Genomic DNA, 13,147 nt, shown 5'->3' with positions numbered 1-13,147 from the left:
TGTTTATCGTTCACATTTCAAACGTAGATGAAGGTGACGATGTTGTCCCCATTCTTATCGTATTTATTATTATTTTTAATTTTTGTTTTTATCTTATTTTGAAAATGATCAGCGGAAGTGGCTCCGCCGTGGAGTCCGACTTGACGCAGCGTGCGTCGGGATTGGAAAGTTTGCGCCGTGGAATCAGGAAGTTGAGTGAAACGTCGCTTGTCAAACGCGGTTCGGTGCCGCTGCCGAGGGGACCCCGAGGCTGCGGAACCCCGTCCTTGAGCCCGCCGGACTTCTCAACCATGTGGTGAGTTCGGCCGACGGCGGTAACTGTCGCGTCGTGATATGTGCGTGTCAACAAGTGCTCGCGTTTGTGCTCAGCGAGACGCGGTACGTGACGCTGGCATCAGGGAAAAACAAACCAATCTGTATTTTGAAAAACTGCCAATTTAAGACACAGCCTATTTTTTTTTTTTTTTTTTTTTTTTTGTTTTGTATATTTTCCATACGCGCAAGACGCTTTTTTTTACTTTGGCATTCTTATAATTCAGACAGAGGCACTGATTTAAAAAAAAGACTTCAGAAGAGATCCCAAACTGCCCCCTCTCACCATTCTGCGGGCTGGTAGTGAGTTGAAGCTATATAGGGGAATAAGATCCGAAATTAAAGATAAAAAAAAAACCTACATTTTTTTTTTTTTTTTTTTTTTTAAATTTGCATTAGGTAATAAAGGAATCAGAGGAATGTGTGCCTCCCAGCTGGCATTTGGCTGGAGCTGCTGGTACACCCTGGCAGGGGCACGCAAAGACTTTTTTGGGTCCCACTGATGCAAGTAAGGAAGGGCACCCCGCTGTGTTGTCACGCCTCCTCCTGATGCTGGCACACCAGGCTATATAAGATTCATGTGGCCACACACACAAATGCGCGCACATGTGTGGGTGTAACGTGTGTCTTTTAGGGACTACACCCAACAATATGTAACATTTTACGCGTCTTTAGTCGCTTTTGATTGTCAGTGACAATGAAAGACCCTTCCCGACTTATTGTTTGGCTACGACAGCCCGTGGACTGATTTTCTGCGTAGGACTGGAGACGAATTCTCAGGGAAAATCCGAAGGGTTCCGTTGGATCTTGCGAACTGAGGCAGAAGGCCTGCCAGCACGGCTCCCCCTCCAGCAGCATCTCTGATCAAACTCCCAGTGAACCGGAATGAAAGTTCAGCGAAGCCAGAAGCTGCATTTCGCTGAACGACGAGTCAAATCACGCGTTAAACTGAACTCAAAATGGAGTTGGAGCGGAACGTTTGACTCCGCTTTCAACGTGATGTGGTTTTAAAGTTGAATTTGAATGTCATTTGATTGATATTACATACGAAAGAGGTAGGTGGATCGGAGGATAGATTTAGGTAAGGAGCGTTTGAGATGTTTCACAGTTTGCGTCTCACATTTCATACGTGAAACAAAGTAAAAGAAGAGATGATTCCGTCATGTTGCATGATGGGAAGCGGGAGGGAGTCTTGACACACACACACACACTGGGGATTACAAGTCAGGATAACTCAGCACCTTTTTATTTATTTACTTTTTTTTTTACTGAAGTGCAATACTGAGTCACCATACAAATACACTCAGAAAAAAAGGGAACACATGTGCAGTCAAACATCCCTGCTATAAATCCTTCCTTTTTTTTTTTTTACCTCTCGTGAATTGTGATTTCAGTTCAGCTCGTCTGTAAATGAGTTTATTTAGGATATCTCAAAAATGCAAGTTCAGTAAAAAAAGATTTGGTCCAGAAAAAAAGTATTTAAAAGTGTAAAAGTATTTGGTGCAGATTGAGGATTTCTTTTAAAGGGACTTCATAATATTGTGTACTGGGGCATTCGTGAACAGCTTTGGCGCTGTTTCATAACTGGCCACTGTATTTGTTTGATAGCTTTTTAATGAGAACGCATTTAGAGGATTGCGCAGCCTGGTCGGAGGCACTTTATGCACACTGTGATGGTGTTTCATTGGATTGCGTTCTTTTTTTAAATCTTTCAAAACCTTAAAAAAAACTGAATATAGTCAATCGTTTTTTTTGTATGGCTCCAGAGAGCTGTGTGTGTGTGTGTGTGTGTGTGTGTGTGTTTGTTCTTCATCACTACTGCTTTGTCTTTGCGCAGGGCGACCTCTGAATCCAGGCCCCCCTTCTGTGGAGGAACTCTGCTCTGACCAGCGATTAACCACAGACTGCAATGTCCTACTGGTCTGTTGGCCTTCCCCAGGACTCTGGAGACACTCCCAGCAACATGGAGCAGCAAAGCAGTGAGTAATCCCCCCCCCCCCTCCCCACACACATCTCATCCATCCCCAAAATCCTGCCACTGCACACACACACACACACACACACACACACACACACACACACACACGGGCGCTGTATTCTTGCCATGCCGTTGGAGGCATCAGAAAGTACGCGACTGCGAACTGAAACGTATCGATGTGCGGGAGCGACTGCAGCGCTGCTTAAATTTAGCAAAAAGAGAACTGAAACCGCCATCGTTTTAGAGCCACATGCCTTATCCGTTGCTGTCTAACTGTGTGTAAGGACCGGGCTCTGAATTTTAGTCTCACATATAACGCACACAACGCTTTTCTAGCTTCTCCACCAGCAGATTACAGTAGAATGTGGCACAGTTGTGCGGTAAATGCCAACAGAGTTAATGATAGATGGCGGGGCTTTACAGTAGGAAATGGAAGAATATGGTAGAATATGATTAGATTATAGTAGGTTTACTACCCACCCCCCTCCCAACAAGCAACAAGGAAGCCGTTGTGATCTGCTGTTATATTTTGTCTTTTAACTTCCTGTCTGTGTCAGAAGTGGGGACGTGTCTTGTTCCCCTGCTTGTGCTTTTGCTGCACGTGTGTCCAGTTGTACAGTGGAACAGTATAGCACTGAAGACCTTCCTCCGCCGTCTTCCAAACGCTCACTGCTCGCCGGCTCAGTGCTCCTGCACGGTGCCGAGTCAGCTGGTCAGGTAGCGGTTCCTTCGAACGGGTGTGCAGAGATTTGGACTGGTAGAGGTCGGGGTGCACTCCCTCAGACAGTGGTGTGTGTGTGTGTGTATATATATACATCTATAAGGAAATTTGCTTTGCTGGATTGTTCTGGATGATATTTATCCTATCCTAATATTATTCTAATATTTCGCCTCTTGAAAGAAACACAGTTCAGTTGTTTTGTATGTTCATTTATGTGATTACAAAAAAAAATGGCAAAATCCCGTAGGGACTCAACCACAGCGATTAACAAAGTGCCTCCAAAAACTATGAAAAGTCCAACGGCTCATCTGCAGTTCATTTATAGTAGCCAAAAAAAACGGACCATTCTCGGGAACAGAGTGTGGCACAAAATAGTCCACTCGGAGCTACTGCACCCCCTGCTGGTGCAGGTGTCATTACGTGAACTAAGTGTGGACCTTCAGTCACAAAGTGGTTTTTACAGACACAAAGATTATGGTGAGATCACGAAATAAAGCTGAAAAAACCCCCACAGATGGAAATATAAAAACGCACGTCACCTCATATCACTGCATTTCATAATGGATAGGCCTACTTCTAATTATATATATTTATTATTATCTCTGGCGCACACACTCTGTGATGCCCCCCCCCCTGCCCCTACCTGCCGCGCTTGAGACCGTGTCTAAATGAAATACAACAAAATACTCCATGGAATGATGTTTCAGAGGAATACTCACTGGAGCAAAAACGGACATCAGATCTGGATCAGTCAGGGTCTGGTCTGCAGGTCCATGTGACGGATCTGCTGACTTGTGTACTGCACAGCTCATTAATAACGCAGCGGTTGTTTATGAGGGTCCATTAACCCGACTCTGATGTCAGACACTTAATGCGTTTCACTCAAGTGCACGTGGGTGCGCTCCACTGCGTTTTCGACGGAGGATTTTAATGGGACGTGGTCTAAAAGTTGCTCCACGGAGACAGGCAAATTAGTTGATTATTCGAGTTTGAGTCATTTGTCAAACAAAAATGCAGATCGTTCTCGGGTTGCAGCCTCGGATGTTCTGCTTTTCTGTGTTTTATATCATAATAAATGGATGATCTTTGGGTTTTTGACTGTTGGTTGGTGAAAAGAAAACATTTAATGACTAATGAGAATGAAATAAAAGTAGATCAGGGCAGAGGCGGGGTGAGGGAGATGGAGACAGGAAGCTCAGAGGCTGGCGTGGCTCTCAAACAAAGGAGCATCATCCCCCCCCCCCCCCCCCCCCCCTTCTGTCACACCGCCTCTCCCTCTCTCCTTCGCCCGACATGGGATTAGAGAAGAGGGGGGGGGGGGATCATCCAGGGAACACAGCCAAGGATGGCTGAGGATGCTGGGTAGAAGCCGCACAGCAGCTGAAAGGAAGCCAGGAAAAAGAAAGCCATCAGCTTTAGATGAGATGGGGGCTCGAGGAAAAGGAGGATTCGTTGCTTCGCTATGAGCAGGTTAGTAGGAGAGAGGAGCAGGGCTAGGAGAATCAGGAGCTAAATGCTGACCGGAGCCTTGTTTATGAGCTGCACATGTGGGACCGAGAGAGCCTTAAAGCTACTCTGCACCGAGCTTTTACTCTGCTAGCAGTTTACTGACATCAGATCTGCCAGTGTGCTCTGCAGATCCGTACATTAACGCAGCAGCGGTTGTTTATGAGAGTCCATGAACCTGATTCCGACGTCCCATATTTTACTCGAGCATGCGGGGATTTATTACACTTTTAACGCGGGATTTTAATGGGACATGGTGTAAATGTTGCTTCAGGTGCTTTTCAGCACCTTCAAGAATCCGTTTCACATTTCAAAGGGAAGTAAGTGACAGGCGCTGGAATTCGTCCACTGACCAGGCTAGAGGTGCCGCTGCTGGGGGTTGAAGCCCAGGTCCTTAGCTGGGTCTTAACGTAAAATAAATGAGAAAATAAGAAATGAATAGATATAATAATGATAATAACCAATCATCTTTAAGTAAATGCGTGTACTCATGAATAATATACGCCACGGTGGCACAGTGGTTAGCACTGTTCGATACCCGGACACCCCCCCCCGTCCACATGACAAAGTGTCCTTGAGCAAGACCCGTGCTTAGACTAGATCGTGCTAGTAATAACAAGAAGCAAAAGGACAATTATAGTGGTAGAGCTAGCAACATCGCAGTCACAATAGCTCACTCTGCAAGTCTGTGAAACAACTCACAGAAGATCCGGGGATCCGAAAAGAGGATGCCATACTTGACACCCTCCAGTCCTCTAGATTTGGAACCACTGGCCTTTACTGCCTAACTATATGTGAAGTAGTTAAAACTAGTTCCCAGTTAAGGGACATCTTCCTTTACTGCAGAGTTCTGGAGTACTTTTACTTTTGATCCTTTTAAGTACGAATGACCCTTTTGTACTTTTACTTGAGTAAGATTTTAAATGCAGGGGCTGTTTACTTGTAATAGAGTATTATTACATTGTTGTATTAGTTACTTTAACTTAAGTAAAGGATCTGAATACGTCTTTCACCACTGGTTGATCGTGACTTGGCTTGTATGTGATGTTGCCACCAGTGTGTGTGTGCGTGTGTGTGTGTGTGTGACTGGATACTGTCCACAGTGGACATGAAGCTGGTTCCTTCTTGTGGTCCCGCACTGACGGAGGGAAAGTGAAACAGTTGATGTCAAGAGGATCAAAGTGGAAATCCCCCCCCCCCCCCCCGATCAGCAGCACCCATGAATGTTTTTTTTTTTTCCCAAATAGAAATGCTTCTGAATCAGCATGTAGGTAATTGTGGAGAGCTAAAAGTCTCCATTGAAAGCACTGAATGAAATTCTATTAGGTGGTTTAGCAGCTTAAAGTCCTTACGGCTCCATAATCCTTGGAGGCAGGATTCATTGCTGTTTTTTTCTTTAGCGATTATTTTTGTGGAATTCTTGTGGAACAACATGGACAATGAAAGTGGGAATTCGGCAATGGAGAAGATGCTGGCGGGCCTCATCCCACTCGAGGTCTTCTTTGAGCCTCTCCAGATAGGCCGTGTAAGGCTATGATAGGGGAGTATTGATGGTGTGTGGGAGGCACATGCGGGTCTAATGGTTTCACTCCCTCAGGCTTTCTCATGTAGCCTCACCAGCCCAGTCAGACGCTCTCTCTCTGTCTTAATTATTCATAGAAAACTGGGGGGCTGCAGGAAGCGGGCGCATGCGGCTCTCATACAGCTGAAAGAGGAAACAGAAGTGTTTGTCGGTGATGGTGTTCATAGACAAAACACCAGTCACCAATATTAGCTTAAGCCTACGGCATTTTACACTACATGATGTAGCCGAGCTTTTTTGCTCAAGGACTGCTCCTCACCAGACCCACTACAGTTTGCCCACCATCCCAACCGATCAACAACCACAGCACGCACCCTCCACATCGCCACCGAAGGAAACTGTGTGAGATCCATTGACTACAGTTCAGTAGTCATAGTCTCGTCACAAAGCTCAAGAACCTGGGATTAAACACCTTGCTGTCCAGCTGTAGGGATGGGAACCGAGAACCGGTTTATTGTCACTATTGGTGTTTCTCTTTGTGTGTATTGGCACTTAGTGTTATGGCACATTGGTCAGCTTAAGCTGTGTTTTGAATGTGCTCTATAAGTAAACTGTACTTACTTACTAAATACCGCCATATACCGTATACCCCGGTGAAATGTCAGGAAGGTATGATGGTATAGATACCTACAAAGGGCAAGTACAGAACTGTAGAAAAGGCAACCAATTAAAAATGACAGAGGGCCAAAAAGGCCAGGTAATACAAGAACCTGGATGCAATGTGCATCTCTGAGAACAACGTGCCGGCAAAAAGGTAAGCTTGGAGGCATATGATTCTGATGGATTGGACAGTTTGTAACCATCCAAGCCTAGTCTGAGAGCAACAAGACATTGAATTTCCAACTATAATGGCGTTGAGAAAGAGAGAAGTATAAGACTGAAGAGAGTGGGCTGTGATCAGAGATCAGTATAATATTTTGACTGAGTCACATTGATCCAAGTTTAGAGTCCCATTAAGGAAAAATCAATTCTGTTTTAACTACCATCAACGGGAGAGAAAGAAAGGATATTCCCTGCCCAGCTGGTGCTGTTGTCTCCATACGTCAACCAGATTGAAGGACATTAAGTGTTGTTGAGAGTGGAGACAGATTTCAAAGTTTGAGGCAATTTAGTAGATGGCCTGCCCAAAAGGGATCCAAATAGCAGTTAAAATCACCATTAATGATTTTATTGGAGTCTGCATGGTTGAAAATGAGGTTGGAGACAATGCAACAGCAATCAGGCCCATCAAAATTGGGGCATGTATATTCCGACACCACCACCAAGAGATATCCCCAATCAGGATCAGTAACCATGGACTATACTTGTGACCAAAGTTGCTCCCAGACACCTCTGCACAGTAGGACCAATGTGGGTTTCTTGAAAAGAAAAAAAAAAGAAAGTTTAAATGGGCGAAAATGTTTACCCTGTTTGAGTGCGGTATCAAGACCTTTACACTTCCAAGAAGTAAATGGCTTCCCCCAGTGCTGGCCGACAAACTAGTTTGTGTTTGGCAAAGAACCAAAAGGAAAGACAAACAAAACGTGCAGTAAGTGAAGATTTGCGTTTATCAAAGGGTATGTGATAGCCAGGGCAAGAACTTCACAGGGGCCCGATTTTAAATGCACCATCAGTCAAGGGCAGAGGGAAAGCCTTGGCCTTCGGGAGGCTATTGTCTGCCTGTAACTCTTTGCATGTATCCTCTAGCTTCGGCTAGTTTCGGCCACCCATTCCATTACAGCGCATAAGCCCCCCCTCCCCGGAAAGGAAACATCAAGAACTTTGATGAAAGACATCAGCCACTTCTGGCGGTCTATGTTTTATGATGGCTAACACGGTTTATAAGAAGATGGTAACCTCAATCCTATTAACCTGGAAACCATGCTCAGATGCTGCTTCTGATGTTAAATATCTAGACAGTAAATCTAGCTGCATTTTATTTGGATACTATATCAATGTGTCACAACCAAGTGCCTTTTAGGTCAATTGTGTGTTTGTATTACCAGAACACCTAACAGTATGTTTTTATTACGTGAAGAAAGTCTCATTTGCCATCATTTTTATTTCGAAAATTGGAGCTAAATACTGAATATTGACATTGAGTGTTCGTATTAATATTTGCCTTGTTTTAATACCAATATCAGTGTGTGATATGAGCTCACTGTCAAGAGCTTATTCCACCTGCAACCAGAGGCGATAGCTCTTTCACAGCAGCGCTGATCCACTCAGCTGTGTAGTTCATGCCACGAGAGCATTCTTTGATAAGGCGACCTAGTTCTCGGCATACGCTGCCAACAGGACTACAGTAATATGATGTGTTCAATCAGCAGCATGCTGCCAAAAAGCCTCCTCATGATCCCATTCCTCCTCGCAAACGCTTGAATCCCATTTGACCACCGTTTTCCCTCTTTGTCCGTTGTCCATGCCGTCAGGCCCCGGGGAGGAAATGGGCGCCAAAGCATCATTGGTGGAGAGTCTGGGGCCCGGCTCCGCGCTGGTTCGGTCTCCCACTGTGGAGAACATCCAGGCGGCATATGAAGACGCAGAGGAGGAGGCCGCCAGGGAGCTGATCCAGCAAGCCTGCTGCGTGGAGCGCAGCTCGGGGGCGCCCCACATCGACGGGGTGAGTGCACCCAAAATATACACGACAGCCGCATTGTCACCTGCACCGCTTGTAGGGCTGTGGTCATCACTGTAACGTTGTGTGATGTGGGGCGGAAACCAGGGTTACAGTTATATGCTGGTAAGTCTTAACTTCTGATTATATACTGTACATAGTCGGTCAGTGTGGTAAAGTATATTACATTACATTAATTTAGCTGACGCTTTTATCCAAAGCGACTTACAAGAAGTGCTTTTCAACCACGTGGATACCATCCAAAAATTGCAAGAATCACGCAAGTGCAGTCACTGCAAGGCACAGTCTGAACAGTTTTCAGCCTGCAGCGGATAATGCATAGAGTAGAGCTAACAAGGATCAAGGAGGGAGAGCGCATAAACCAATCAGCTCATTGGTTTGTGGGCTACCGTTGCCTTGAAGCCTTGAATTTTGCATTTTGGCCGTTGCCCTCTTGGTTTTTTTTAGAACCTGAAGTGGCCGTATTTGGGTGAGACGGGGGAGACAAAGACAATATGTCCACCTACCCATATAGGCAACCTGGCTGCACCTGGCTACGCTAAGTAACTGCTAACTAACTCCATCGCCTCCATCCTGATTAACATCAGGGTAGTGCCGTGGTAGCGACTTGTCAATAACAAGGCAGCCACGCCCTAAAGCATACCCAGCTTTATCGTCTATTTTACTCTAAATGGGACCATAATTTACTAGATGAACGTCATGCTGTGTTGAAGAAGACTTGAAACTAGCGATTGCGACCATAAACTCATTAGGAAAATGTTTACTGAGGTAATAAATCAAGTGAGAAGTAGGGTCATTTTCTCATAGACTTCTATACAATCAGACTTCTTTTTCCAACCGGTTCAGTCGGCCTCTGCTGGTTATTAGAAAGAATGCAGGTTTAAGGAACTTTTGCATTGGCTTCACTTTTCAGACCCAGAGGCTGGTGCTTGTTAGCCTGAAGCCCAGTCACTAGGGACCAACGTGTCCGCCTGAATCTTGACAATGGCATTAGTCCGGCCCGTGGCACTGATTGGCTAATTGTTAGTCCCCCCAAGTCACGATGCCAGACCAGAGGCAGTTAAGTCGGTGGATTCAAAGGTCTGGACCCAGGCGAGGAGGCTGTGCCAGTGTCCGGTTCAAGAGTAGCTTTGCTGACTTCACTAACATTCAGCACCAGGGCTGAAATAGTCAGAGCAGTGAAACAGAAACGAGTTGCGCTGCTCTCCGTCACCCTGCCCTCCGTCACCCTGCCCTCCGTTTCCATCAGCATTTTCCATTTCCATTGCGCTCAGTTTTGTAGTTAGTTCATATTGAGACAAGACTCCATGTTTGTTAAAGTTTATAGCCTGCCATGCTGTTATGTGCTGAGATAGCTTCCACCCAGCTGTCATTAAAATAAGCAGAAGCAACTTGCTGCTTCCTGTTCTAGATATCTAGTCCAAACACTCCTGTGACCACTTTTGATGAGCTGTAACTCCACGACTCTGTTCAGCAAACAGTTTCTATATGAGGTCGGCTGTACTTCCTTTGTAAATTAGTTAGTGATGTGCATGGGCCTACTACTGCAGACCAGCAGACCAGCAGACCCATGACTTGCTTGCTTGTTCATTATCCCACATTGAACCAAAGGTAATTACCATGTAGTGTAACGTAAACTTGACGCAGTTGTTCTATGTCTCGACTGGTTTAGAGAAAATAGAAACTCCGCCAACACAGCGCTTTAATAGTCTGGTATATCTGTATTTGATTAAGGCCACTTCTCTGTCATCACAGACCAAACTGGCTCAGGCATGAAACCTTACCTCTGTTCAACCTGAAAAACCAGTCCCCCCCCCCATGTTCTGCGTGTTGCTAATAGTCAATAAGACAAAAGACTAGTTCCTCTTAGAGCTACGCCAGGCTTCATTTATATTGGAGACTTAAACAGGGCGACATTTTATACCTCAGTCCTCTTTTGTTCAAGTCTCAAGTTTCCATCAGGAAGTAAGTCACGACCCAAGGCACGTCCAGGATTAAAGGCCTGCAAAGACAGCCGCGCCTTTCAGACCCCACCCGGCTGAACCTGAGTAGCACCGCCAAATTTGAGACCCAAAACTCGACCCGATACCTACAGTACGTTTTTGCTTCATTTCGTCCATTGTTAATCGTTAGCTTGTAATGCAAAGCACTGGCTTGACTCTCTACACTTTACCTACCGTGAAATACCATAATATCTTTCCTCTTTGATTGTTACATGCATTATGCACACTGCTCTGACTGGTGGAGCGTCACTGTTTATTGTGTAGCATAAGGACATATATGTTTATGCTCGCTATTTTTCGGAATCTTCCATTTTCTGAGAATGTTCCCGACAGTGGAAATAGGGAGTTTGAACCCACGGTCGGTAACACCAGACAAGAACAGCCACTGCAGCCGGATACTTTAGAAGGCATGGCGTTGCTTCAGAATATATAGTTCAGCTCTGGAATTAAATTGACCTGACTCATTCAAGACCAAGTAAATCACCACTGTCTGGGTCTTGGTAATTATTGTCGTCAAAAGCAACAAAGAATAATCCAAAAAGTTTCCCAAACTTTTGCGCAGGGCCCTTTTCCTTTTTTCTATTATTTTGAAATTGTAAACAATTGAAATGAAAAGTAATCTTGCTTTAAAACTTGAAAGAGATAATGTAATTTTGTACTGTTTAGAGGTCAGGTTAGCTTCTGTTCACTTAGACATTCATCGTAAAAGGCGTTTCGATTAGAGTCGCCCACATTTTTGCACCCAACTTAGTAGTAACCGGATCAAGATCGGGGGCAAACACAAGCTTGATCGGGACTTCCCTCGTAAATAATGCATATTCCTGCTAGTCACCAATAGTGATTTTTCTCACTGTGTGTGTGTGTGTGTGTGTGTTGTTTATAGGTACGTCTCCTGTGTGTGGCCACTCAGCACGGTGATCTGCAGAGTGTGCGTTACCTCCTAAAAGAAGCCCGTATCACCGTGCCCCAGGAGCCGTCCAACAACAACCCAGCCATCCTGGCAGCGTACTACGGCCACACCGGCCTGGCCAAAGAGCTGCTGGATTCTATATCTGGTAGGAGGAAAAGAAACGGGTCAATATTCACCATATATATACGGCGCAGGACCGGCCCTGTATGTGTTTATTCATTTTTTTTTTTTTTAAATCAGAGGCCAGTTGACGCGATGAATCGGATGCAGATTTAGGGTGTTACCGTTACTGCTGTCCAAGCTAACGCTTCAACCCCTTACAGTAATTAAAGACAGGACAATCAGACATTTTTATGTCAAAGTCCGTTTTACTAGCAATGGATGGTAGACTGTAGATTTATAACAGTTAACCTGCAGTACAAACTGGAGGTGTGAAGTTGGGCAAGGGACTGATAATGGATATGGGAATTGTTGGATTCATTGTTTTTTTGGAGCTTAAACCAAACTAGGAATTAAAAGTTGGGCCTGTCTGGGCCTCTGCTGCTTTGATTTTGACAAATCTTTTTTTAACCTGTCTACTATTTCCTTGTTGGTCTTGCTCTTCTGCTTTCTGGTGTTTTTTTTAAAGGTTACAATAGGTGCATTATAAGGGAGTACCTTGCTCTTATTTAAGGCTCTGACGCAGTTTCATTACCTTCTCATGAGCGCCAACATGATACTGGCATATTTTGGTCATATTCATGTTAAATGGGTATTTGCCACCAATTTAAGCCCATCATTTTAAGAAAGATAAGTTGTTTTTTGATAGAATACAGACCTATAGTCTTATACACACACACACACACACCAATGTTGCTATTCAAACTTCATAGGTCATTTAAAGCTTACAAAATAATTGTTGTGTTTCCTCTATAATAACTGCTGTGACAGTGTATTTTCGGTAATATAACCAGGTTACACACACACACACACACACACACACTTCTGATTCTGATTCTGATTCTGAACACTGGGTCTCTGGCCCCCTCTCAGGTCCATGTCTGAGGAGAGACTTGCTGAACTGGATGCTGGCCACGTCTTGCCAGCAGGGTCACCTGGACGTGGTCCGGCTGCTGGTCCACGGCTACGACGCCGATGCCAAGGACTGTGCTGTCCACAGCGATGAGTTTGCCGTCATCACGGGGCTGCCGCTGTACGCTGCCGCGCGAGCAGGTAGGTAGACGCACGCGTGAACGCGCTCCAGACATTGTCCGTACCTATCTGTGAACGCAGCAGGCAGGCGGGAACGTGAGACTGCATTTTGAATTTGCTGCTTTACTGATGCAAAAACATTATTTCTAAAAGCAAGTAAAGTCCTTCTTTTGTGTCCTGAAAATACAGATATAAAGTGTTTGATGGGTGCTTTCCACTCAGCTCTTCTCACTCCTTGTCTCTCTCTTTCTGAGACACATTGAAAAGATTGGGACATCCTTTGGCGATGGCGGAACTCAAATCAACCTCTATATGGACGGTGTACCA

General features: G+C 45.0%; 1 protein-coding gene across 1 annotated transcript in view; it reads left to right on the top strand.

Annotated features, from left to right (window-relative positions):
• The first annotated feature begins 168 nt into the window (after positions 1-168).
• The window catches only part of lrrk1 (leucine-rich repeat kinase 1), a 47,078-nt gene continuing 34,099 nt past the window's right edge, over positions 169-13,147 (top strand). Inside the window, 5 exon segments of the mRNA XM_070901795.1 lie at positions 169-295; positions 2,150-2,291; positions 8,511-8,701; positions 11,603-11,774; positions 12,662-12,841. Of these exon segments, the coding sequence (XP_070757896.1) occupies positions 2,222-2,291; positions 8,511-8,701; positions 11,603-11,774; positions 12,662-12,841 (613 nt within the window). The 5' untranslated portion in view covers positions 169-295; positions 2,150-2,221.

This window comes from Enoplosus armatus, chromosome 1 (genome assembly GCF_043641665.1).
Source record: "Enoplosus armatus isolate fEnoArm2 chromosome 1, fEnoArm2.hap1, whole genome shotgun sequence".
In the NCBI taxonomy this organism is placed as follows: Eukaryota; Metazoa; Chordata; class Actinopteri; order Centrarchiformes; family Enoplosidae; genus Enoplosus; species Enoplosus armatus.
The sequence above is the reverse complement of the archived record's forward strand: the minus strand, read 5'-3'. Positions and strand labels throughout refer to the sequence as shown.